This window comes from Alligator mississippiensis, chromosome 5 (genome assembly GCF_030867095.1).
Source record: "Alligator mississippiensis isolate rAllMis1 chromosome 5, rAllMis1, whole genome shotgun sequence".
NCBI lineage: Eukaryota > Metazoa > Chordata > Crocodylia > Alligatoridae > Alligator > Alligator mississippiensis.
The window spans coordinates 181,050,951-181,078,518 of NC_081828.1; the positions used below are offsets into that span (position 1 = coordinate 181,050,951).

The 27,568-nt window shown below is 42.3% G+C and overlaps 1 protein-coding gene across 1 annotated transcript in view; it reads right to left on the reverse strand.

Annotated features, from left to right (window-relative positions):
* CUBN (cubilin) overlaps positions 1–27,568 on the reverse strand; it is a 241,539-nt gene that overhangs the window by 49,446 nt on the left and 164,525 nt on the right. The window contains exons 45-54 of the mRNA XM_019497851.2: positions 26,420–26,598; positions 24,232–24,441; positions 23,253–23,393; positions 19,007–19,188; positions 16,450–16,621; positions 12,931–13,137; positions 10,844–10,993; positions 10,381–10,502; positions 5,606–5,831; positions 5,272–5,459 (exon numbers count right to left, since the gene is read on the reverse strand). Coding sequence (XP_019353396.2) covers positions 5,272–5,459; positions 5,606–5,831; positions 10,381–10,502; positions 10,844–10,993; positions 12,931–13,137; positions 16,450–16,621; positions 19,007–19,188; positions 23,253–23,393; positions 24,232–24,441; positions 26,420–26,598 — 1,777 coding nt within the window. The remainder of the gene's footprint in view (positions 1–5,271; positions 5,460–5,605; positions 5,832–10,380; positions 10,503–10,843; positions 10,994–12,930; positions 13,138–16,449; positions 16,622–19,006; positions 19,189–23,252; positions 23,394–24,231; positions 24,442–26,419; positions 26,599–27,568) is intronic.

The following is a 27,568-nucleotide window of genomic DNA, read 5'->3' on the forward strand; positions in this document are numbered from 1 at the left end:
CAGCAATATGTTGGCATGTACGTAATTTTACTCATGTGCATAGATGTCTGCCGTGTGGGATCCTTAAGTGATTAGTATAAGAAATGCATATTCTGGCCAAAAGTTTCAAAAGCTTGTACCTAGTGATTTCGAGTTCTTCAATTTTGGGTGTCTAGCTTGGACCACAATGAAGAGCTATTTTTTGATAATTATACAGATCTTCAGGATTGGTGAATGGATTTAAATGAATTTAAATTGCTTTTCCCATTGTATATATTTTCTTGGTTTTTTGTAAAGGAAGGTTTCATATTTCATAGATTTCATAGACATTAGGGCTGGAAGGGACCTCGGAAGATCATCGAGTCCAGCCCTCTGCCCTAGGGGCAGGAAGTCAGCTGGCGTCAAAGGATCCCAGCAAGATAAGCATCCAAATTTCTCTTGAAGGCGTTCAATGTGGGTGCTTGAACCACCTCCGATGACAGGCTATTCCAGACCTCGGGGGCTCGGACAGTGAAGAAATTCCTCTTTATGTGAAGCCTGAAATGGTCTTTCAGGAGTTTATAACCATTCGACCTTGTCAACCCTTGGAGTGCTCTGGTGAACAATCGTTCCCCCAGATCCTCGTGAACACCCCTGATAAACTTAAAGGTGGCCATCAGATCTCCCCTGAGCCTGCGCTTTTCCAGGCTAAATAGCCCCATAGCTCTCAGCCTGTCATCGTAAGGTTGGTTTTCCTGACATCTGATCATGCGCGTGGCTCTTCTCTGGACTCTTTCAAGCTTCTCCACATCCTTTTTGAATTGTGGAGCCCAAAACTGGATGCAGTACTCCAGCTGCAGCCTCACCAAGGCTGAGTACAAGGGGAGAATGATGTTCTGGGATTTACTTGAGAAGCATCTATGGATGCAAGCCAGTGTTTTACACACTTTACTAGGCGCAGCATCACATTGAAGGCTCATGTTCATCTTGTGGTCAATCATGACCCCCATATCCCTTTCATCCATAGTGCTAAGCAGCATAGCACTGCTGAGCCTATAAGGATGCTGCAGGTTTTCCTCCCAAGGTGGAGAACCTGGCATTTTTCAGTGTTAAACACCATCAGATTCTCGTCCGCCTATTTCCTGAGTCCATCAAGGTCAGCCTGGATCACCTTACTGTCCTCAGGTGTGGATGCTTTACCCCAGAGTTTGGTATCATTGGTGAACTTGGTCAGTCTGCTTCTGATACCAATGTCCACATCACTAATGAAGATGTTGAGCAATACAGGTCCAAGGACAGAGCCTTGGGGGACCCCACTGGTCACAGTGCACCATGGTGATTGACTTCTGTCAACCACCATCCTCTGGGTCCGACCACGGAGCCAATTCTCCAGCCAGAGGATAGTGGTGGACCAGAGGCTGCAGTTGGCCAGTTTTGCCAAGAGGTGATCATGGGATACCAGTTCGAAGGCTTTTTTTAAGTCAAGATATATGACAGCAATCTCCTCTCCCTTGTCCAGGTGATAGGTCACCTGGTCATAGAAGAAAATGAGATTGGTCAAGCAAGACCTACCCGCAACAAGCCCATGCTGGGTATCCCTCAGGATATTGCCGTCAGGAGTCTGTTAAGGATGGCCTCTTTGATAATCTTTTCCAAGACCTTGCCCAGGATAGAGGTCACCTGATGGGCCTGTAATTTTCCAGATCCACTTTCCATCCCTTTCTTGAAGATAGGCACCACATTGGCCTTCTTCTTCTTCTTCTTGTTCATCATCAACCAAGGTGCATTTTCCTTGGTTGATATAACAAGGAAAGCATGTTGATGTACAACTAAATACAGTAGATTTGGTACATATGTTTTCTAGATACACAAAAATATGTATAGTACAATACACATAGCTTAATTTATTTGGATTGGTAAATAGCCTACATTTTTGTGTGCTATAAAATGATGAAATATATATGGTTTATTCACTAGATGATTAATTTTCTTCAAATGTATTAAGTAAAACTTTAATGTTTTGGATACAGAATCTTTTTAAAAATCAAAACATGGTGCACATTTACAACTATCTATTTTATTAAACACTAGTATTAATTGGTATAGTATTAGACATATGAACTATGGTTAGTGAATTATTTCAGGTCACCCTTGGGAATTTTCTAAAATGCCTAGGTGAAAGTCATTTGAAGTTAAGTCCCTACTTGCCTAATTCTTGTTAAAATGAGACAGTATTTATTTATTTATTTATTTTTACCTAGACTGTTTTGACATTTTTTGCCACCTTTCAAGTTTTTAGATCTCATAAATCTCATCCTCCTCCCCCTTTTCATTCACAGACTGGAAGAGAAAAGCTTTCTTGCTTTTTCAACTCCCATTTGAATGAACCTGTCTAAATGAAGAAACTATTCTTTCTGCACCTGTAGAAGAGGCTACTGCTGGTAAAAGCTGGTTTAGCACTTTAGCAAACTTTGGTTTCAGGTGCTTTGCTAGGGTCTTCCATCAGTTCAGGGGGTATGACTTTCTTTAAAACATCCTCAGCCAACATATACCGCTTGAATGGTTTACTGCTAGCTCTGAACTTTTGTATGACTGGCATGACTCATGGGTGATTAGTAGATGCTCTTGTCATAGCAGCATTTTCCTCTTCAGCAGTTAGGTATCTACCCTGGTACTTCACATTTAGAATATTGGCAAGAAAATAAGGTGGAGTAAGTGCCTGATCCATTCAATTCTTTACTACCATCAATTTAATTTTGCTGCGGGGTGTTTTTTGATTTAATATACTCAAAGTTCTTTCCAAATTTCAACAGCATCCATAATATAGCAGCAATCTTTCTGTGGTTTGTCCAAAGCTATGAGAATAGGTTTAAGTCAATTCAGCATATCTTTTACTATGGGCAACTGGTACCTCCTGAGTTTTGGGGGGTACCAGATTGCTGACAGGGGGAGGGGCCCCCCAGTGTCCGATCACCAGCTGGGGGAAGGGGGGGTTCAGTTTCAGGACTGGCGCTTCCAGCGGGTGCACAGCCAATCTCGGGGGGGGGGGTGCACTTGCACCCCTTACGCGTCGCTGTTGTCTTCTACATTTCTCTTTAGTCCAATGCTGACTACTCTAGCTGTGATACTTCCATCAATTTTGCCATGATTTTCTTCAAAGATGGTCATCAGAATAGGAAGGTTCATAGTAAACAGCTCAAACCACTGAATTCCATGGTACATCTTGAGGGAGAATTAGCTTGATCCCCCAGTTCTCTTCAGTGAGGCCTAAGCAAAATGGTTGCTATGGAAGTATTTTGCAGTTTCAATTTTTTTTTTATTCTTGGAGTACTTAAATCTTGGGCTAGAAGATGCATCAAGTGAGCACGGCAGCCATATATTAAATATTTCAGATTTGCTTCATTATTTTCTCCTTTATGTCTTCTCATCTTTGCTACATTTGTGACATTAGGGTCCAACACCTGTGATGACTTTGCTGATCTTTTGCATCCAGTAATATAGATCCTGCATCCCTGGCAGGGTCAAGCCCCATATACATGAAATACTATGCCATATTTTTAAAGATTGACTTCAAAAGTTAGATGCTTCCCCCCTCCCCCCCACCCCCGCATTATTATATAGAAGAAAATCAGCCCTCAGCATCAGAGTTTCAGTAGAAGATCATTGACTCAACATATTATTTTATTTAAATTATTTTAATAGATTATACTAAATTTATACATTAACCTATGCTGTATTCAATTCAAATTTCATTTTAAGCTGGTTTATTTTTCTAAAGGAAAACAACTATAAATTAAATTTAGAAATTCTATTTAAATAAAAAAACAGATTTTTATTTTAAAAATCATTGTTTTTTATCCATCTGCAGCCCTTTATCCATCTTAAGTTGGGCAGCCAAAAACTGAAGTACTCAAGATCACCAGCCACTCAAAAATCTTGGTGTTTGGTTTCTGCCATTTCAATGTTTCTAATTCTGCCATTTCAATGTTTTGCCTATACGTTCTTAGCTCTGCAAAGGATGCTCAGTATCGCTATCCAGGACACTTTGGACATTGTTATTGAACAGAGCTGTTAGGCAGCAGTAAGATGTGATATATATTAAATTAAATTTTTAAGTGATATATTTACAGTTACAGCTCAATAAGGCAGGACATGGATTTGCAAATTTAATATTTAGTTTTTCATGGCTTTTAAAAATGAATACTGTTTCATTTTCAGCCAATTCATGACACAAAGATATCCAGATACTCAAGTCCTCCTACATGATAACAAATTGTGTTTGCCTTTTATTACAAGTGGGAGTTGTATTGGTCGGGAGAGAATGAATAGAGAAACACAGAACACATGCCAAAGAAAAAAATTAAACTGAGGAATTCCAGGCATGTCCCACTCTATTCTAATGCCTTCGAAACAAGTGGCTTTTAATAGCCTGCATAAGAAATGTAAGATTTTTGTCTTCCTATTATAATTGAAATAAAAAGGAAGTGTTAAGAAAATTCCGACATCTTGTATACTGACATATTTAAACATATTTAGGGCTATGTCATCAACATTATGATTCATTATTCTTAGTGAAGCCCTACTCAGTACATAGTTATCTCCTCACTGGTCCTAGTTGTCTCCTGTCTCTGTCTGTGTTTGCTCTTGTTGTCTTCAGTCTTCCATTTAGATCGTAAGGAAATTTAGGATAGAGGCCATCTTTGTTATGTGTTTGTTTAACACCTACCACAGGAAAAGTTCAGGGTCAGCTTCCCGGGCCCTGCAACCATGCATTGCAACCCTGGGCCCCAAACCCCATCCACTGCCCGACTGGACAGCAGCTCCAGTCCCAGATCCAGCCCCAGCCCCAGCCCACCCAACTCTCCTGCTCCCTCCCTACAGGGGCTCAATTCCCCCACTCCTCCCTGCACTTACCTCTCCAGGCTGCCTGGGACCATATGTATGTGCATGCACATGGCACTCCCTGCCTGCCCACCCTCCCTCCACTCCCTCCCACCCCCTGCAGGCTGGAACTCTGCCAGCCTGCAGATAGCTCATCGCAAAAATGCAAAATCTGCCAACTTCTCCAGTAAAATGAAAAATCCTCATTTGCCTCCGGTAAAAGGTAAAATCTGTGGTTTACTCCGTCTTTCTGTGGTGAACAGAAATCCTGGATCCCTGATTATTATGCAAAACAAAGGCTCAGTTTTGCTGCAGGAACTGGAACGTTGAATTTCCTGATATCTGTGCATTTGAAATCTGTACTACAACATAATAACAAAGGTAGAGTTTTTGATGTAATAAATACTGAACACATAAACATGTTCACTTTACCTTCACATAACTGCGATGGCATTCTCCATTACTTTCAGGGATCTGGAAATTATTGTCAAAGCTCATCTCCAAGTGTTTGCTTTCATGAGTGATGATGGTCCATGTGCATCTGGTATTCATGGGAAAATTCTGTGGCCAATGGGGAGACTTGATTGTACCATTATCTGAATGAATGATTCCACCACATCCTAGGGAAATAGTAACAAATAAAGGAGTTGGTCAAAAGGTTCAAATGTTGAGGCTTCTACTGCATTCAGCTGAGAGGCACTGGCGATGCGTAGGAGGTGCACGCCCAGTTCCCTTAGCCTCTCCTCATAAATCATGCAACTCTTACCTAAAGATTCTGCTGTCCATGTTGCATAAAATCCACCTCTTTGCACTGAATGGTCTGAGTTAAAAATGACCACTAGCTTGTTGGAACCAGACTGAATGGTTCCAGGAGATATAGTTCCACAATACTGTCCTATGATAGGAGAACCAGGAGAGCCACCATTCAGAATCATGACTGAATCCCAGCGGCAGACTGAGTGCTGTTCAACATGAAAAGCTGTAAAGTTGAGCTGCAAACAAAGAGACATTCAGAACCTGAAGCCATATACATGTACCTGTAAGATACAGCACAATAGTTCAGACCAAGTCCACTAACAGTTCCAGACTGGCTCCAAAACTGCTAATAATCTAAACTACTAAACCCTGCCCTGCCTACTTTGTTGGTTGTGTTCTGCTGGAATTAAAAGCAATAGTCCAGTGATAGACATAAGGGGGAAAAAAAGATATTTAGATAAGTTCAGAACTGAAATGAACAAGGCTTAAATTTAAACACACTTAAAATTTAGCACTAACTTAAGTTATTTCTTGAATAGGGATGGACTTGGGCACATCTTTAAATGCTTCCCTGAATCAAGACTTAAAACATTTTAATTTAAACTTGGCCACTTAAACAGAAAATCTAATGTCTTTTCTTTTTTTGGGTTACAACAATTAACAATTAGTGGAAATGACTCTGCTGAACTTGAAAGAAACTGCTGCATAACTGAAAAATGAAAATGTGTACTTGCAGACAGGTAGAATGAATCAGACAGGAAGAATGGAGTGTACTGCTCACCCCTGGTATTTGCACCATTTGCCCTTGGGGTGATATGCTCAGGAGTGGGATTTCCAGCCTCAGACATAGAATTTGCAGATCAAATAGGCTCCTGAGTTTGTATGAAATGCACTATTGACCAGCAGTAATGAGTGCTTGGCACTCTTCCAATGAGGTATTATTACCAGTTTCTAAGAGTGGGGATTTGTGTGAAAGAGTCTGGCAAAATGGTAAGTCAGTATCCCTGTAGTCTCAGGGAATATTAATTTCCAAAAGAACTCAGCCTGAGGTAGAGGGCAAACATGAGTAATTTTAGCCCAAATTTGGAAATCACATGCAACTGGAAGTGAGATCTTATAATGGAAATAGCTGGACAGCCTTAATGATGGGAGTTTCTATAATGATAAAGCATAGACTAAAGTCTTACTTTCACTTGAGTAAGAGTAATGCTAGTTTAAATAAATTAAAAGATTTGTGCAGATTTTGTTTATTAAAATTTCCTCATATTCCCTCAAACACATAAGTACATATAGAGTGACCACTCTAATGCAGCTCATTTCCCAAGCTGGGTTTACTGGGCTTGCCTTTACTAGAATTTTGGTTGTAAGCTGTGGAAACATGATCTGGAAATGATTAAGATATATTAAATGATTAAGATGCTCTTTTTACAAAGTAATTTTCAGAGTCACAGTTTAAAAGCTCCAGGAAAGACACTGTTCCTTGATACAAATCTTACCTGCCACTGGCTGGACCCCTGCACCAAAGGGCAGAGGAGAAATTCTACAAGTCGAGGCACATAAGTGACCATAAGAAGGCCTCCTCATCAGAACTGCTCTCCTGGTAGAAACCAGAGTTTGCTTTTTCACTTGGGGCAAAAATGACTGTTTCAGGAGAATAATAATCTGGAACTACCAGGGATAAGTTGCTCCCAGGAAACTGAATGTCTGTACAGTTTTCCCTGGTTTAACTCCTCCTGCCCACCAGGAGGGGCAGAACCAGGAGAAAGGCCCTTGTGTCTTCCCGAGACTGGGGTCACTCCAGTCTTGAGAGGGCATGTGGGAGCAGCTGCTTCCCTGTCCTGTAGAGCAGATGGGGAGGAGCAGTTGCCAGTTGCCACCTCCTGTTTCTCACACTGGAGTTCCTGGTGGGAGAAGTTTTGCCACACTGCTCTGCCTCCTTATTGCCTGGTGCTGGGTCCCGAGCAGCAAGGAACAGCACAGTCCCTTGCCTGTTTCCCATGCTGGAGTTCTCACTCGAGTGCCCCACTACTCCCTCTGCTCATCTTCTGGGCACCATGCACAAGAAGCCATGCACAAGAAGTATCACTATTGCTGGGGAGTCATGCACAAGAAGTATTGCTATCCTCTGCTGGATGCCCCTTGCCCTCCCCGCTGCTCAACTGAATGGCAGATGGGGGGAAGAGAGCTGGGGAGAAACCAGGCTAGAGAAAGCCTCCTGGAGCGCAGGCTCTGGCCAAGTGAGCTTATAAATTGTTGCCCCTGGTACTTAACTGAGTGGCAGGGGAGGCAAAGGGAAGCCAGCTGGGGGGAACCTGCCTCAGAGAGACTCTTCCTGGGGTTGTGGGGCAAAGTCTCTGCCTGCTTCTCACACCAGAGCAGAGTGCCAGATGTATGGAGTTGCCCGGGGGTTTGCCTCACTGCCCCATCTCCTCAGCTTCCCACTGTGGAAGCTGAACACAGAGAGCAGCCCTATGCCTGCTTCTCACACCTGAGTTCCAGGAGCAAGAAGCAAACAAGGGTTTGCCCCACTGCTCCTTCTGCTCTTCCCCTGGAGGTCTAGAGCAGAGCTCTGGGTAGGGAGGCAGCTTTGCCCCGCTGCTCCTCTCTCCACTCAGATTGGTCTGGGAGGGGAAAGGAGTGATGATGCACGGTCACCAGCTCCTTTCCAAATTCAGGGTAGTGCTTAGTTTGGGAAAGGGGCTGGGGACTGTGCCTCACTGATCCTTTCCCCTCTCGGACCAATCCAGGAGGGGAAAGGAGCAGCTGCCACTGCTCCCTGACTCCTTCCCAAGCCAAACACTGTCCTACTTGAGACAGGGTCTGGGGGGGTTGCCCTTGTGCTCCCTTGGCTCCACTCCTGAAGACTAGGAGTGAAGTGGAGGAGGTTGCTCTCCCATCCTGCTCCCCAGAGTCTGGTCTAGGGCAGCTATGGGGAGACTTTCCCTGATGTTACTCTCTTCCTGGGGACTGGGAGCAGCTTCCCTCATCTTCACCAGACCAGAAAATTTCCCCTGGTAGAAATGAACATCTGTATGCAGCCAGAGAAGCTCATTAGCAGCTTTTATGAAGGTGCTAGAAATTAGCACATGGCTGCTGTAATTCATGCCAGGGACCACAATGACCTCCAGAATAGCCAAAATTGATTTGTAGGCTCACCTTCCACTCAGCCATACCTCTATTCTGTGCCTGGACATACAGAACAGTCTTTAAGCCTCAGCTTTATTCTTATATGGCAAATGCTTACCAAGTACATGTATTTAAATCAGCTACTTTAGCTGCTCCTGTGGCCGATTCATCTTATCAAAAAGTTATAGCAATATAGATTATATATCTGAGACAAGATTCCTTAGATGATTAACTTCCTTTGCTTGTCATAAACAAACTATGCTCTGTAGCAGGAGCAGGAAAAATATGGCCCATGGGCTGGATCCTGCCTGCCAGGCCATTCTATCTGGCCTGCGGGGCCCCTAAAAAAATTTAGAAAATGTATATTTATTTGCTCCTGGCTGCCTGTCAAAGATGACAGGAGCCAGGGGCAGTAGGACTCAGGGGAAGCCAGCAGGACTTACCAGCAAGGCTAGCCCAGCCCCACCCCACCCCCAACCCCCTCACACTCCCACCCCTCCCAACTGGAAGTCTCTGCTTGCTGCAGATTTCATTGCTTCCCTGCATGCCAGCTGGCTGCTTCAGAACCACATAGCCCTGGCTGCATCACCAGACCATGGGAGCACGAGTACCACACAGGTACCCCAGGGCCAGAAGTGGGAGGGTGCATGTCTGGTGCATATGTGTGCACGCATCCATGTCCCTGCAATGAGGGAGGGGGAGAGAGGAACAGAGATAGCAATGAGGTAGGGAGAGAGAGCGAGTGTAGTGAAGGAGGCAGAGTGTGTGTGTGTGTGTGTGTGTGTGTGTGTGTGTGTGTGTGTGTGTGTGTGTGTGTTCATACGGCAAGTCCCACATACATACCCCGTCATATACATGCACCCACACCCCCTTCGTACTGCCATACATGCAGACCACCACACCCACATCCCCTCACATATCCCAGCCACCCTCTCTCCACACAAATCCTACCACAAACCCCATACCCACCCACACCCCCCATATCCACACACACCCATATGCTCCCTTACCCACACCCTCTCCCACACCCCACATACCCACACACTAACAGCCCCCAAAAACCTATACCCACCCCCCACAATATACAAGAGTTAAGACTTCATTTTAAGCTATTGTGCAATCCCTTCTATGTGCACTACACAAACGCATGTAAATTAGGACAAAAATATTTTTTTAAATCAAATGAATGTATGTTGTAAGTGTTCAATTTTTAGAATATAATTTGGTATTTTTCTGTTTCTGAAATGGCAAAACCCCTTGCTGAAAGGAGTATTTCTGGGGGCAAGGGGAAGGACTTCTGGTGGCAAAGGTCAGGGGTTTGGGGGCGGGACTTCCAGTCCCAAGATGGCAACTAGGGGGTGGAGCACTTGCCAAAGAGTGGAGCTACCAATGCAGCCTTGACAGCTTGCCAAAACTTGGTAAGTGGCCCTCTGCCTGAAATAATTGCCTGCCCCTGCTCTAAGGCTACAGGCAGCTTTATCTTTATTGGATGCATCTCCCCTTCCTTCAATGTGATTAATGATGAGAGTATTCTTTAATATGTCTCTTTTTTTGGATATTATTAAAAATGTTAATCACTTTGCCAACAGAATCACATGGTGTATTCACTACATTAACTGCATTCACAATCTGCTATAGAATGTACTTTGCATTACTCACAGTGATGGTTTGACCTTCAGGTGCTACCAGCAACCAAGAACAGTGATTAAAATTGTTGTAAGGTTCTGGGTAGTTAGGACTAGAGATAACTCCATTTTCCCCTGTCTGTATGCCACCACAGGCTGAAATAAAAGGGAGACAGTGGGTTTAATATCTGAGGAACTGCATATGGTAGGGAAACAGTTATGATGTCAGTAATATTTCAGCAGAATAAAACTAAAATGATTAGAGGTCTAAAAAGCATGTTTTGTGAAAGAATTGAGCACATTTAGTCTACAGAAAACTAAAGAGGAAAGACATGATAACAGTCTTCAAATATATAAAAGTTGCTTCAGTGAAGAAGGTCATCAATTGTTCTTCATGTCCACAGGAAATAGAACAAGAAATAATAGCCTGAAATTACAGCAGGGGAGACTTATGTTAGATGCAGGGAGGGAAAATAACTGTCTATCATGACACTTACACTCAAATATGTAATAAGCAGAGAATCCTCTGTCTTCCACATGTTCATCACTTCTGAAGTGAGCCCAGATCCGAGGAGCAGCTACCACTAGCGGCACTGCAGGTGCTGTCTGGCCACAGAGTCTGGCTATCAGCTCTCCATCAGCATCCCCTGAGTAAAAAAATCCAGTCAATCTTATCACTAGCTTAATCAATCCAAAAAGTAAGTTAAATTAGGAAATGTGGAGAAAATGAAGAAAGTTTTATTTTGAATGTAACACGAAGAAAAGAACATATTCAAAGTATGACTATTTATTCCACATGCATCACTTTCTTTAGAGCTATAGAGCTTAATAGGAATACTTACACTACCAGAGCCAGGGAACATTTATCAATATTCTGTTATGTGTTCTTTTGAAAGACAAAGCATTTTTGAAGAAAATGTATGGATAGTTAGCACAAAAATCACCCATGTGGCTGACTGCATTTCAAACACAAGAGCATATTTTAAATAATAAAATCGAGGAGCTATCACAGAAAAACAAAGAATTCTCTTTCAAAATTAAAAGTTGGGTGTACATTAAGAGCAGTCCCACTTCCACCACAGTTGACCTTTTAGAATTAAGATTTACCCTATGAAGCTTGAAATGAAATATTTGTTTTATCTACTGGGGCTAATCACACTTTCCAGTAAATATCCAGCATGTATGGAAGCAATTTTCCTACTATTTTAACTGTAATAATATGTGTATTATGGACAATTACAAGAAACTACTCCCCCACTTCTCTTGATTCAATGTCCATGTCCTGCTACTGAACAGAAGCTGTCTCCCAAATTCATGGCTGTTCCTGTAGAGCTCCTCAAGGATCATCTGCCGTAATACAGTGACCTTCTGCAGCATGAGCACTTTACTAAATGTTGACTGTCACCATATGGAGCAGAATTACAACAGCCTGTCTTTGTCAGGAGACCCGTCTTATGGAAACTGAAAAATCCATGAGTTTGGCCAAAGTGAATGGTATTGTTTAGAGACCAAAACTGCACACAATGCCACAAGACTTTTCTTGCCACTGGCAATTGACTTTAGTACTTAAATGAAGCAAAGGGCGGGAGCACAGGGATTTATTTTAATTCTTCTCTTTCTTGGCTGTTTTTCTAAGCATTCCCAGCTACATGTGTAGAACCAAAATTGCATTCTCAGAGTAAAAGGCAGTAGACCAGTGTATACCTATGCAGATGGTGATGACACATATTTCTCCCCTCATTTTGCCCACCTTTCAAAACTAATTTTCTTGTAAATTTCTAAGACTCACTAATATGGCCTCTGAAGGCAAAGACATACAGTGTTTTCATACTGCAGTCAATACCAGTTGAGTCATTTTTAATATTACAAGAAAGAGGCAGTGCTTTACCTTTCATAATGACTTACAGTGAGACATCCCAAAGAAGGCATGGGCAGAGAATGCTAATATGTTAAACAAACTACACATCAGTTAGTGCTAACAGAACTCAAAAACACTCCTCCAGTTTTTTATTGGTTTAATGTCATTGGCTTTGGTACAATAATATGAGCCTAAAACTGGAGTAAAGAAGTAGTAAATCAGGTCCTATGTTTCCTAGACAAGGCATTTGGTGCTTTTGTACTGCAGTCAGAACTGGCAGAGCCATTTTTAATATGACAGTTCCAGTTGTTTGTGCCTGCAGATGATTTATACCTAATGCTCTCACTTGCACAGGTAATATTGTAATGTAAGAGTAATGTCATAGCAGTGATGGTCCAGAAATTATGTGTAGTAGAGTTAGACAATCTTTAAAATGTAAGACATTCTTCATCAGACACCTGATGAAGAATGTCTTGTATTCGAAAGTTTTTCTAACTCTACTACACAGTTGGTCCAATAAAAGATATCACCCTAAGAAATTCTTGTCTCTCAAGTAATATTGGCCTGTTAACCCTGTGACCATGTGTGCCTTATATTGTTAATCCTCTGTTATGCCATTTAGTGCCATATCAAATACTGGTCACTTTTTGAAGGATTGCTGTAATTAAGGCAACAAATGTCTCAAACTTTTCAATTCATTCTTTTGCTCCTGTTGACCATACATACCTATTCGTAGCTCTAGGTAATCAAACTGGCAGTCCTGGTGCTGTTCCAAGTGGAAAGATGCAAAGAAGATGTATGTGGATGAATTGTAATGGGATGGATTTTCAATGGTCCACTCACAGTTCAAGTTACTTGTGTAATTTTGGATGCCATCGTAACCTGGAGAAGTAAAATTCCCTCCTTCAGGTTTCATGAGGGTCCCACCACAAACTGCAGAACAAAGATACCATGTATTTGAAAATAGTTATGGTATGCAAAATCAAATGCTTGCTACATTTGTAGATTTGTGCATGGAGATCCACAGAGGCATGTGGATATAACCAAGAACAACATTTGTTCCAGTTTCTTAACTTCCTTCTATATTTGGAGGCTACTTCTCTATAACAAGAGAACACCCATCTAATGTTCTGGATGACCCTGACAATCATTTAAAGAAAAAAAGAAGCAAATCTAACAATCAGTCCAAGATCAAATACAAAAATCCCAGTAGCAAAATAAATAGAGCAAAAATTAACTAACTTCTCAAAAAACTTTCCACCAAGGTTTTTTCTGCTAATAACTACCCCAACACATCACCTACCTTCTTAAAGGCAAAGGAGAGAAGACGTATCCTGTAGCAAACTCCATAGGTGAACACAGTCATGCTATTATGTATTTCATAGATTTCATAGACATTTGAGCTGGAAGGGACCTTGAAGGATCATCGAGTCCAGCCCCCTGTCCCATGGGCAGAAAGTCAGCAGGGATTATAAGATCCCAAACTACACATTAGTGTAGCATCCAAAATGTGTCTTGAAGGCATTCAAAGGAGGTGCTTGAACCGCCTCCGGCGGCAGGCTATTCCAGACCTTAGGGGTTTGGACAGTAAAGAAGTTCTTCCTTATGTCCAGTCTGAATCGGTCATGGCGGAGTTTGTGACTGTTCGATCTTGTAATCCCTTGGGGGGCTCTGGTGAACAGACGTTCCCCCAGATCCTGATGAGCACCCCTGATAAACTTATAGGTGGCCACCAGATCACCCCTGAGCCTGCACTTTTCTAGGCTGAAGAGTCCCATGGCTCTCAGCCTCTCATCATAAGGTCTGTTTTCCTGACCTCTGATCATGTGCATGGCTCTCCTCTGACTCTCTCAAACTTCTCCACATGCTTTTTGAATTGTGGAGCCCAAAACTGGACACAGTACTCCAGCTGTGGCCTCACCAAGGCCGAGTACAATGTGAGAATGATGTCCCGGGATTTGCTTGAGAAGCATCTATGGATGCAAGCCAGTGGTTTGCTCGCTTTACTAGCCGCAGCATCGCATTGAAGGCTCATGTTCATCTTGTGGTCAACCATAACCCCCAAGTCCCTTTCATCTGTAGTGCTAACCAGCGTAGCACTACTGAACCTATAAGCATGCTGCAGAGTTTTCCTCCCAAGATGGAGAACCTTGTATTTTTCAGTGTTGAACACCATCAGGTTCTCATCTGCCCATTTCATGAGCATGTCAAGATCTGCCTGGATCACCCTTCTGTCCCCAGGAGTGGATGCTTTACCCCAGAGTTTGGTGTCATCAGTAAACTTGGCCAGTACACTTCTGACACCAATGTCCACATCATTGATGAAGATGTTAAACAGTATAGGCCCTAGGACAGAGCCTTGAGGGACCCCACTGGTGACCGCGCACCAAGACGATTGGCTTCTGTCAACCACCACCCTCTGGGTCCTATCGCAGAACCAGTTCCCCAGCCAGTGGAACATGGTGAGGTCAAGGCCGCAGTTAGCCAGTTTTGCCAAGAGGTGATCATGGGATACCAGATCAAAGGCTCTTTTAAAGTCAAGATATACGACATCAATCTCTTCCCCCTTGTCCAGGTGATAGGTCACCTGGTCATAAAAGGAAATGAGATTGGTCAAGCAAGACCTTCCCGCAACAAACCCATGTTGGGTATCCCTCAGGATATTACAGTCAGCTAGTCTGTTAAGGATGGCCTCTTTGATAATCTTTTCCAAGACCTTGCCCAGGATAGAGGTCGAACTGATGGGCCTGTAGTTTGCCAGATCTACTTTCCTCCCTTTCTTGAAGATTGGCATGACAGTGGCCTTCTTCCAATCTTTGGGCACTTCACCAGAGCACCAGGAGTTCTCAAAAATCCGTGCCAGGGGCTAGGGTATGATGCTTGCCAGCTCCTTGAGTACCCTTGGGTGTAAACCATCAGGGCTGGCTGACTTGAAGGTATCCAGCCTGTCAAGGTGTTCCTTCACGAGGTCAGCTTTGCTGGAGGGTAAGGAATCTCCCACACCTGGGCCTCCCTGACTCACAGTGGGCAGGGGCATCCCATGGGACTGATGAAAGACTGACGCAAAGTACCCATTTAGCAAGTTTGCTTTGTCATGGGCATCGGTTGTCAGTTGTCTCATCTGGTTTAGCAGGGGTCCAATGTTGCCCGTGCTTTTCCTCCAGCTCCCTACATATCTAAAAAAGGACTCTTTATTGTCCTTGATATTTGTAGCTAGCTGGAGTTCCATCGCAGCTTTGGCTGTCCTGGTTTGCTCTCTGCAGGTCCGGACCAGAGCAGAGTATTTCTGCTTGGTGGTGGTTCCAATCCTCTGTTCTTTGTAGGTCTTCCTTTTAAGATGCAGGAGGTCTGCCAGTTCCCTGGAGAGCCAAGGGGGCTGCTGTGCCCTTTTGCTGACTTTCCTCTGAGATGGGATGGACTTTGCTTGCACATCCAGGATTGCTCCCTTGAGGAGCAACCACTCATCCTGAACTCCCCTCCCTTTTGGGTTGTGGCCCTTTAGGGCCTTGCTGACAAGCCTCCTTAGCTTGTCAAAGTCAGCTTTCCTGAAGTCAAGGACTTCTGTATTACTGACTGACTTGCCAACTTTACAGCAGATGGTGAAGGTGATCAGCTCATGGTTACTGTCACCCAGCTTCCCTTTGATTATTAGGTCGCTGATTAAGTCATCCCCAGTTGCCAGTAGAAGCATGCAGGGTGCATTCCAAGGTCTAAAGGCTCTGACAGGTATTGTTTTGCCAGCTACCTGCTTTCTGTGTGCTATGCTTGCAGTGGGAAGTATACAGTGGGCTCGTGCACTTTCAAGAGCTGCAATAAATAACAGGGGGATACATGAGGAATTCTGACTCTAAAGGACTGCTGCAGCTACAGTAACCTCTAATTTACAGCTACAAACAAAAATCACAGTCCAGTCCAGTAAGAGAAGTGCATAAAGTTCACATTGCAAAATATTGCATGCTTTGTAATGAAGGGTATCAATTTAACCCCAGTTTATGTGTGTGTGCTCAGCCTATCCTAAACCTACCAACATCCAAAATTAAAATAAAAGGTCCTTTTTGATTATAGGACATGCAACCTTTCCAAGTGTAAGGTAGTTCAGGCTATCCACTTTTAAAGAAATAGGAGAGAGAGAAAAAAAGCATGCATCACTTTTAGCATACATCTAATGCCTTTTGGTCATGTGTTAGGTACAAAATGGCTAACTAAAGACACTTCAGTTGAGGTTAGTTTAAAAACATGCATTACCTGCTTCTTCACTAGAAGTATATGAAACACTGAATCCTCTAGTTGAACTGGATGCATCAGTGACCAAAACTACTTTCATTGTATTTCCTGAGGATTTCAATTGAGTACCCAGATTTCCATCCCCACACAGTTTGACTAGTCTGGGAGAATTTGGTCTGAGGCCATTGTAAACCTGTTGATTAAAAAGGCATTTTTAGGACAGGGGAAGGAACATAACAGTTACTATGGAGTAACTTATCTAGGATTTTACTCCTTAATACATTTATTATCTAGCTAGCTTCCTGTACTAGGTGCCAGGCCACTAGGTGGGAACGGAGCTGGCTTGCACTAAGAAAAGACTATCCCAGGATGAAACAACAAGAGGAACAGAAATGCAGCTCACTAGCATAACTTACATCAGTGTAAAATCACTACCTAGTGCAAGTGTAAGGCTGTGTATTATCTGTCTCTTTTACTTCTAATACAGTGTAAAGTCATTAGGAGCTGTAACATAAATGTCATGTGGCCACATCCACCCTTAGGAACTCAAATAAAACTTCATAGGTTAATTACAACTGACATATATTTAGCACAAAACTGAGACATTTTGCTGAAGATCCAAAATCTCAAGTGTATGGAATAACTGCTGACTTGAATCGGTCTAACTGTAGATGAAAATATTAGAAGTACAGCATTTTTTTCTAAGAATTTTTGGGATTGTTGTAAAAAAAACCACCTGAAATCGTCTTTGGATATTGATTTTTTTTCATAAGAACCCTAAAGCTTTTCCAGGAAAAAGCATTATTTTGTTAAAAAAATATACCAGTTTTGTCAAGAAGCTGTTAAAACATTTTTTTGGGTGGACTATATTTTGGATCAGCTAAAACATTTAGCTTTTTGATGATACAACTGTGTTTTTGTATGGCTTTCTTCAAACAGTCTCTATCTTGGGAGTTAAATACTACAACTGCAGCATTGCTTTCTTCTGCTTCTGCTTTAATTTCAGAAGTAGTGTCAAAGGAAAATATTTTTTTTTAGTCAAGATCTGGAATGGATTGAAGAGCTGATGGCACACAGGGGTACAGGGAAGTTCTTCCTTTCAGAATTAAGTAATTTGCTAGTTGACAAAAGGCCAAATTGCATGCTCTATCTAAAGCATCAGCAGAGAAATTAGTGTATGGCAGGAAACAACACTGACATGTCTAAGGAACAGCTACTAACTCCTCTCTCACATATGTGGGCCGGCAAGCAGAGCTTGCCTGTGCTCCCCACCCACATGCTGGACAGCACATAATTCAGCTGCTCTAAGAAATTTTTCATGAGGGGCTTGGTTTGTCTATGTATAGCGTAATAATTATTCTTTGTACTATACAAATAGCTTCAGCAATATTTTAATATTATGTTCAGAATTTGTCATACATATTGTCATCTTCTGTTTAATCTGGTAAATAAAGCTTCAATCTTACAAAAACTTGAGCATATGAACACAATCAATGCTTCCTATGCTATGAAAATCTGAGGACCTGCAGGTGTTGGACAGACCTGGAGTGGAATATATCCTTGAGGATGAAGGAGTGGATCCCTCATCCTCTAGAAGTTCTGAAATGAGCTAGAATGCACTTGTCACCCTGCTGCCTCTCCTTCTTAATGAAATCTTTACCTGGGCTTTTGGAACCTCTTGCCCTTTGGACTATTCCACCTTCCCTTTCTGTAGCTGTTCTAATGTAGCCATCTTACTTAAGATACTTCAGCTCTGGCTAGTTTTCTTTTTGGGTTAGGAAAGTATTTTTCTCATTGGAACCAGTCTGGAAGACACCAATATATGTTCTTTGCTTTCCTTGAAGCATGTAAGAGATACAGTTCAGTTAAAAAGGAATATAATTCATATCTGCCTCATTGTTCATTTTGGGGCCAGGAAGGAATGTCTCTCTCTGATGTAAATTGACAGAACCTGATGGGATTTTTGTCTTGCTGGCAACATCTGGGTTGCATCAAGTAAAAGGAGTGGAAGTAGTAGGTTAATGTTAGGAATCTGTAGGAATATTTTATTTATCACAATTTACTGCCACTATCCAGGATTTTTAAAGACTAAAAGAGCCAACTCCTTGAAGGAAAAGAAACTTGGGATTTTGCTGGTGAACTTGATGTCTGTGGAAGAATGGGAGTCCTGAAGTCTTCAGACACTGCAGTCTCCACTTTGTCACCCTCTATCCCCCTTGCGGAGGGGGAGCTGAGGGAGGGGAGAGAGCAGATTCATACAGATAAGTTGAATCTATGTGGAGAAGATCTACACTGAGTTACAGCCTGTGAATACCACTGGTGTTAATGGAAATCTTCAGATGTTTAAAAGTATGCACTTGCTCAAGTACCTTTTTGAATTTGTACCATAGAGAGGTACAAATGAGTTTTGGCTTATTCTTTCACTACGTCAGTTCTTTTGGGGTGAGAAGAGTGTCTGGGTTACAATTTGTAATAGCAATGGATGTAAAAATTGAAAGGTTACTTCAACCTTCCATATGTGTTAATTCAGTTAAGTATTTCGCAGCATGTTTCCCTAATATTTCTTCCTAACACTTACAGCCATATAATCTGATCTGCATCTCAGCTGGTCTTCAACCCTCATATCATCAATGGTGAGAGTGACCCGTCGTCCTTCCTGTACAGTGATTCTCCATTCACACACTCGGTTGTGTGGGTACGGGCTTGGATAGTTGGGAGAAGTAAATGTCCCAACAGGTGCATTGAGATCCCCTCCACACTCTGAAACAGCACAAATATTAGCAAACCTCTTAAAGTGTGTCAGTGTTTGCAAAATGCTTTCTGCAAGATATGTATTAAATAAAAGCATGCAACTGATACAAGAAAAAGAACTTCTGACCACTTGAAATTTTGGTTTTATATGCTATACCCTTTCATACATGTCTGTCAAAATAGAGAAGCTTAATATTTCTGGTAGATCAATTCCAATGAGTTATAAAATATCTATTACAAGAGAATATTCATTTACCATAGTAACTATTGCTAAATAACTATTGTTTACTTCTCTTAAGTCTTCAAGCTAGATGACTTTGTTCCTGAACAGCCTCAAGAGATATGGGTAGCTCACTGTGATAGGCTAAAGGAACAGGCTGACAAGGGGCTGTAGGAACCTGCCTTTCATGTGGCTGGCAAGATATCTACCAAAAAAGGAAGCAGAGTCCAGAGTGGGTTACCAGGGAAGGGTGTGGTCTCTTCCCCTGGCTGGTGAGGCAGAGAAACATCTCTCAGGATTGCAAGCACTATGTTCTAGTTGAGATTTTATTTTGCTTTGGGTATGTCCTTTGTTATAAACAATAAAGTGTGCCTTGAGGGAAGGGCCTTAAAATGACTTGGACACGGAGTTCACTTCCCTCCTCTGGCTGGGGAAAAAGCCTACCAACCTACGCTTTTTTTAAATAGGAATGTGTAGTTTAATGGAACACAAAGGGAGTGCTATTCTCACTCCTCTCCTTACTGCCATGTAATCCTATGAAAGGTGAGTTAATTTGTGTATCCATTTCCATTTAACTGTTTGATTATACAGCTGTGTTTTAGATGGCTTATGTTATGTAGATGACTTTGCAAAACACAGTAGGGGAAATAATACAGCTTTGGCATTAACTTCCTCCTCCTACCTACTTAGAGGCCTAGATAACAGACAAAAGATGTCTTCAGTAGGCCTGTGCGAATATGGAAGTATTTGATTCGGATTTGGATTCAGATGATTTGGAGGACAGCGATTGGATTTGGAGATTCGGATCGCTGTCCTGAATCGATTCGGCTGAATTGGCTTGGGAAAATTCAGCGCTGATTCAGAGAAATTTGATGATTTGGATCAGCCAGGGAGAGGCAGGCACAGCCAGGCAGCTGCAGGTTCTCCTGCGACTCCTCCGGCTGTGCCTGCCTCTCCCTGGGCGGGGGGAGCTGCAGGAGAAGCACCCGTGGCTGTCCTGCCCGGCCCCAGCCTAGTCCTGGCACATTGAAAAAAAAAGCGCCCCGCGCTCACTGGCTGCAGGAGCAGCGACTGGGGCCTCTAGGCACTCGTGGCAGAGCCCTCCTGTGTGCTGCCTGGGAGCTGGGTCCACTGGGGCTGAGCAGTCCCAGGTTCCAGCTGAAGTTGCCCCAGCTCCCAGGCAGCGCACAGCATTCTGCCAAGGCATGCTGCACCCACACCATGGGACAGCTGCCGCATAGGTGCCAGGCCGGGGGGGGTGATCCTTGCTGCCCCCCACTGCCCCACACTGTGTGGGGGGCCTCTGCCATGAGCACCCAGAGGCCCCAATTGCCGCTCCTGCAGCCAGTGACTGCGGAGCTTCAAAAAAAGCCCTGTGCTCACCGGCTACAGGAGCAGCACAGGTGCAGCGCATCTCAGCAGGATGCTGTGCACTGCCTGGGAGCTGGGGCCAAGTGCTACTGGGCTCTGGCTGACATGCGGAGCCGCCCCAGCTCCCAGACAGCCCCAGCTCCCAGGCAGCGGGCTCTGCCCTGCTGCTGCTTGCCCACCTGGGGTGAGGGGGTGGGGGTGGGGGGGTGTGATGCAGACATGGCTCGCTCTGGGTGGCAGCCGGGCATAGCCCCCACTCCCAGCACTGCCATACACACATCAGTGCTGGGAAGCTTCGCACAGCCCTAGTATTCAGCTTAGATCTGAAATGAATCTTACATAGGGAATGGAAACTATTTCAGATGATATGCTGGAGGAAAGACTCCCATACATCTAGGGTGCCTACACATGTGCTCATTTGCATTTTAGAAAGTGTTGGAGCAGACTTGATTAACTGAGTCTGTTCCACGTTCTAATTAAAATGCTTTAGTGCCACCTTGTCACATCTATTAAGCCTCTGTGCATTTTTAAATAGTCACCAGGGCACTTTAGCTAAACTTCAGTCAATAAGGTTCAGCTAAAGAATCCTGTGGACATTTTTAAATACGCGGGGGCTTCACAGATGTGACCCTGAGGCATTTTAATTAGAGTAGCTCTCCAGGAACTGCTTTCATTAAAATGCACCCTCCCCACCCCTAAGCACATGTGTAGGCTGCCCTGGTGACCAGATTTTGAGGGGGACATACAGAAAGCTAGTCCTAGAGAAGGTGAAGGACATGATACTGGACAGGGAAGGGTGAGCAAGCCTCTGATTGTGGGGGGATGGTCTGAAGACAGAGACCAGAGGAACAGCTTTGGCAGTTCAGAAGCAGAGTAGACTGGAAAGGTAACAGCTGAGTAACTTTGGGGATGTTCAGGGTTGTGCAAGCCAGCCTGGGGACAGAAGGACTGCTTAACCCTTTGAAGGGGACAGTGAACCTCTGGGTGGTCTTTGCCCCAGTAAATCCTTTTGTCAAAGAGCAGCTGTCTGTTTTGCTTCTTGGATCTTTGGGCCTGCACTTGCCCTCTCCAACAAGAAAGCAGAACTGAGTGCTAACTTCTTGAGTCAGGGCCACAGAACAACCACAGAGGGTTGGGGACTGAAAGGCCAAAGCTTTCAAATGGGAAGGATCCAAGGCTCACCCCCTGTTCCACTCTAAAAGCCATACCTGGGCTGGCTTCAGGGGCCACAGTGGGCCACAGTGGTCTGAAGCAAGCCCTGCCATCCTAAGTAGAATTATAGGACACTAATGGACTCCACAAACTTTTGAAAAAAATCATTAAATAAAACGCTCCTTTTTGTTCTTGGGGAGGTGCCCCTCTTTCAATTAAGTGTTACCAAATGTCAAAGCAGAATGCTACCAACAGTTCTTATACTAGTCATCTTCTGCAAAGTATTGTCAAATTATGAATCAGGTCCCCAAAACTCAAGGGACTGGCTTAAAATTGTTCAGATTCTTAAGAAATTAGGATTCTTTACATTTGCCTTTGGATTCTTAACCCTTGCAGTTCAAGTTTTGAAGATTTTCATAGCAACCACAAAGGCTGATTCTTAAAAATAGTGTATCCTGTATCTGTGCAGGTATTAGGATTAGCTGATCCTTGCAGTTCTTTTCAACCCTCTGATTCCACCAAAAATAAATGAGAATGATGAATCTCACATAATCACAAAATAATTTCTGAATACCACCAAATATTGAGAGACAGAGATAATAGAATTAAGAGAATTGACAGCACTGCCCTACACCCCAGTGTAAAAGAAAGCAGAGTATTCAATGGGCATTCTAGGAGTGGGACATGGGCAGGAAGGAGGAGTGACAGAGTGGAACTTCGGTAAACCAGATCTCCTGTTTGGTATATGGTCCAATACAATGAATCTTCACAGTGAAGTCCATTATAAAGAAGATAACATAGGATGCCTGCAACCTCAACCTCTGCCCAGTGGTTCAAAAATCAGACAGCTCCAGTCATACATAAGTAAGATTCAAAGGGAAAAATATACACACAGTTTTGAAAAATAAATTAATTGAAAGACCAATTGTACTGATAATTTTGGAACGTGTGTGTAGCCACATAGCACGTGTATAGGGAGCCTTTGATGCACTCTAATTAGAACACATTGGAGAAGACTTGATTAATCGAGTCTGCTCCACATTCTAGTTAGAATGCTTTAGCATCATCATAGTGTCATGTGTATTAAGCTTCCCTGTGTTTCAAATGGCTGTGGAGGTGCTTTAACTAAAGCTTCTCGAATGAGCTTTAGTTAAAGTGTCCCACAACAATATTTAAATGTGTGGGGGCTTAATACACGTGATGCTACAGTATTTGAATTAGAGCAGCTCTCTGGGAACTGCTCTAATTAAAGCACCCCCATCCCTGAGCTTGTCTATAGGCAGCCTTAGGCTGTTTCTCTTATGGTAAGTTGCAAGTTTATAAATCCAACCTTCAATGCTAGCATCAAAGCGCAACCTGAATCCTGGGGCGTTGACAAATCCATCTGTGATGAATCTGACGTAAGCAAAACTATCAGAGGTGTCCACTGCATCAGGAATAGTAGTACCACAATATCTGCCCAATAAATTCCCTAGGAATATAGAAATAATTAGCAAAGCAATCAGGATGAATTTCATTAAAAAATGTATTAAAGTGTCACCTTTGAGCTTAAACTATTGGGCAGGAACATAAAAAAATAGAAAAAAGCAGTCCCTGGGAAGCTACTAGAAGGCATTTTGCTAGCCTTATTTTACTTCAGTAACTAATATAACTGTGCTGGTAAGAAGGAAAGCATGTAGCAGTACAAGTGGTTCATCTAAAATGTCTGTATTATACACAAAGTTCTACTCAATTGTGATTCTGCAGATTTTTAGGAAAATGCAAAATATGGAATTGTTCATGAAATAAACTTGAAAAATAAAGACTTAATAAAAATAAAAAGCTGGCTCCCCAGTGGGAACCAGTGGTCCTGCTACTGCTTTGGCCTGGCCTCACAGTTCACCCGGGTGGGTGAAGGCACTGGCTGGCAGGGTGACACAATGGGCAGCAGTCACCTCGCCAAGGGCTGCTCTGCCTGGCTCTAGATACACATAATGGCAGCTGCCCCCTTGTCCCTCCTCCCCCGCACCAGGGCATAGGCACCTACCTTAATGGATTGTTTTTATTAAGGTAAGTATAAATAAGTATTTCTAAATTTTTTGTACAACTCTACATATAATTTACTTTGTTGTATATTGTGTATGAGCACATCCAGAAAGTCCAGAAAATATCCATGGAATTTGCTATATATCCCATGACCAACCCAGGAAAATAGTTTCATTCTCTGTGTTTTAAATAGACCCCTAATTACTCATAACTGCATGCAGGTTTAGCAGCTTTCTGATCTGAGGTGGCCATCTGGCATTAGGGAAACAAAGACAATCACTGACCAGAAGCATTATACTCTCGAATCTCCACAAAGTCATTTGCACACCCAGGAGAGTTCTGAATGTTTAGTCCTTCTAGACTAATGGTCAAATAATGGCCTCTAGGTCCATGGAGAAACCATTCACACAACAAATTGTCTTGATAATGAAGATCAGGGAATCCTATGGTTTCGATTACACCATTTTGTCCTGTCACTGTTCCACCACATGGAGCTGCAAAGAGAACGATTTTTGAGTCATCATTTTACCATAGAGTAACCTTTATGCAACTAAATTCTCTCCCTCAGGTCTTAGCAGGGCAATGCTAAGTAGGTTAGGCACCTGACTGGGGATAACGTACTGGGGATTGTCTTCTAGATTCTAAATCTTCTTCTGTCTCCTAATTATACCAATCCTGTTTTTTTTCTTTTCCTTCCACAAATACCTGTTGGTTTTGTTCAAATTCAAATATTACAGAAGCTGTTTAAGTTTTTCACTGATGTATTCTCTAGCAAAGATACAGATGTTGGGCCTGATTCGCTCAAGTTACAGATGTTGGTTCTGATTCGCATTTACACAAAGGTCCAATTCTAGTACATGGGCAATGTACATGAGAACTGGGCCCTTTGGATCATGATTCAGATATTCCAAAAAGTAGGAGTTTCGGGATCTGGAATTTTCTGTTGGACAATTACAAAGATAATTGTCAGCCGGGTTGTGGTTTGGATCTGGATCCCTGATTCAAATACCTCTCTAGATTTAACTAGATGGTAATTTATTTTACCTAAATAGTAATATAGCATGGGTGATTTGTTGGGGTTAATTAACACAGTTTAAAAGCAGAACTGTGTATTTCTTGTTCATTTCCAAGTTCTCTCATTTCCATGCCTTTCTGTATGCCCCTAATAATGGAATCACTTTCCAGTTCACAAAGCTACCACACTCTTTTCACTTAGAGTGCATCTTTCCTGAAAACGTATTTCTTTCATAAGCTCAAAATATTAATGTTTTAAAAAATAACAAATTAGGAATACATTGGACTTCCTACTGCATTCTGTATGCCTGTTAGTTAAAGTCTAAACTTTTCAAGAAAGAGGCTATATTTAATTTGTGCCATGTATAGCTATGTAAACAGTGCTGGCTCTAAAATGATTAATAAGTTAGTCCAATTTGGTTTGTAGGCAGTTGAAACATGGAGACTTTTTCTGAATAGATATAATTTATGCCTTACTGTTAATTAGTATTTTCTTTCAGTGGGAGCAGCTTCAATCATCCAAACATATATTTGCACAACTGATGTGTTTTTATGGTTCAGATTTAAAATCTAATCAATACAATCTTGTTTAAAACAACGCTGCATTAGTTTGCCACCAAAAATATAAAGAAGAAAGAGCTCAAAGTCTTTTGAATAAGAAAGAGCAACATAATAAACACAGTTCTCCGAAGATTACTGATAACATTAAAATGTAAAATCTCTAGTGTACCTGACCCAAGAGTATTGCAACTCTTTGTTGGTGTTTCTAATCCTGGCCTGGCATCTTGAAAATATTCTTTTAAAATTTATTATTTCATTTTCCAGCTGACAAATATTGGTTCTCCTCTTTTCAGCCTTATTCCATTCCTTTGATTTGCTGTCTCTTTGATGGTCTATGAGTACTGTTAATACAACTGATTATGACATTTGCACCAAGGCACCACTAGTTTCTCTCATAACCTCCTGCTGTTGTTGGTCTTTTAGCATCACACGCTTCTCCATACTCCTTGTTACATAAGTTATGGTCATTTTATACAAGATACCAAATCATATTACAAGGCTTTATCTACCTAAGCTGCATTTGTAGTAATGCAAATGGTGACTATACACCAGTGCTAATGCCATTCTTTGAAGCATTTGGCCCCTTTACTGTTGTCTCTCTGATTCCTGCAATTTGCAATTTATGGTTGACAAGACTTTGTTTCCACTATAGTAATTCTATGAGGATTTTCATATTCTGATAATCCTACCTATCACCAGTAAAGAATATATTATAATTAATTGATATGATGTTTCTGGCATCTTGACTTAAAAAACAATGGAAAGAGACAAAACCTTCTGCCACTCCATCTGTTTGGATGAAATGAAGGACTAATGCTAAATCCATTATAACTTTTCTGTCCCTTACATAGCCTAAGATCAGTGAAAATGTAAAGTTATGAACTGTGTAGGTCATACCTCTTGAGTACCTGGCACTGAACCCAATCTGTGTGGCACCATTGTCAGTTCTGAATTTCATGTACATGACACCACCTGAAGACCTTTGAGTGCCTGGCAGAGAGCTTCCACACAGTTTTGCAATCATTGGTGCATTGCTGTCAGCTCCATTACGTAGCTCGAGGTAACTGAGGCTACAGCTAACACAAGAAAAAAAATTAGGGTTTTTGTTTTTTTTAAAGAATTTAAAACATTTCAGCAAACTCCTGAAACCTAGTCAGAAAACTTTAGATCAGTTTCTCTGCAATGTGACCTAGGGAGGAGGCATACTGAGAGAGCCAGACAAGTTTAAAACTGGTGATAGCACTCTAGGGTTTGAATCAATGATAAGTGTTGGAAATATCTAAATAGGTCACAATACCATGCCAAGCCCAACATACAGACTGACAGTTTCTGACATGAATTATTTGAAATGGCAACAACAAAAAAATCTGAAATAATTAAATAAGCATAAAGTGCACAGATTTAAAACAGTTAACCTTTAAATTCTGATTTAAAAGTGCGCTCCCTGCTAAATTTCATCTGTGATTGTCAGAATAGCAACAGAACCTATCAGAGGGATCCAGAAATGTTCAGAACTGGAAATAATGGTGGACCGAGTATGCCTGTGTGTAAGGGCCACAAACAATTTAAAAATACAAGATAACATTATCTATGAAGAGTAAGCAGCTCTTCTGTATAGGCATGTATATACAGGGCAAGAGTAGCATCTAATGGCACAGATAGAAGTCCACCTCCCTGGTCTAACTCATGGCACTCCACAGAAAGTGTTATGAGTTAGACTGATCCTCCTGACCCAACAGACATTAGACAGGAGGCATGACTGGAATTGAAAATCATATCCCATCATACTTCATTGCTGGTACAGGTAGAGCCTAATCCCAGGTTCCCCCTGCACCAGCAAGAAGTAAACCCCCATGGCTGGGAGCTTCATCAGCTGACAGGATTCCCAGCCATGGGAATGTCCCATGTACCCTGAGGCTGGAAGACCACAGCTACACATGCAAATTAAAGCTGGATAGAAACCAGCTATAAAAGTTATTACACATTTTTCAGCAATAATTTTTTAGCTGGTTGGACCTTTTACATTTGCATGTGTAGCCCATCTAA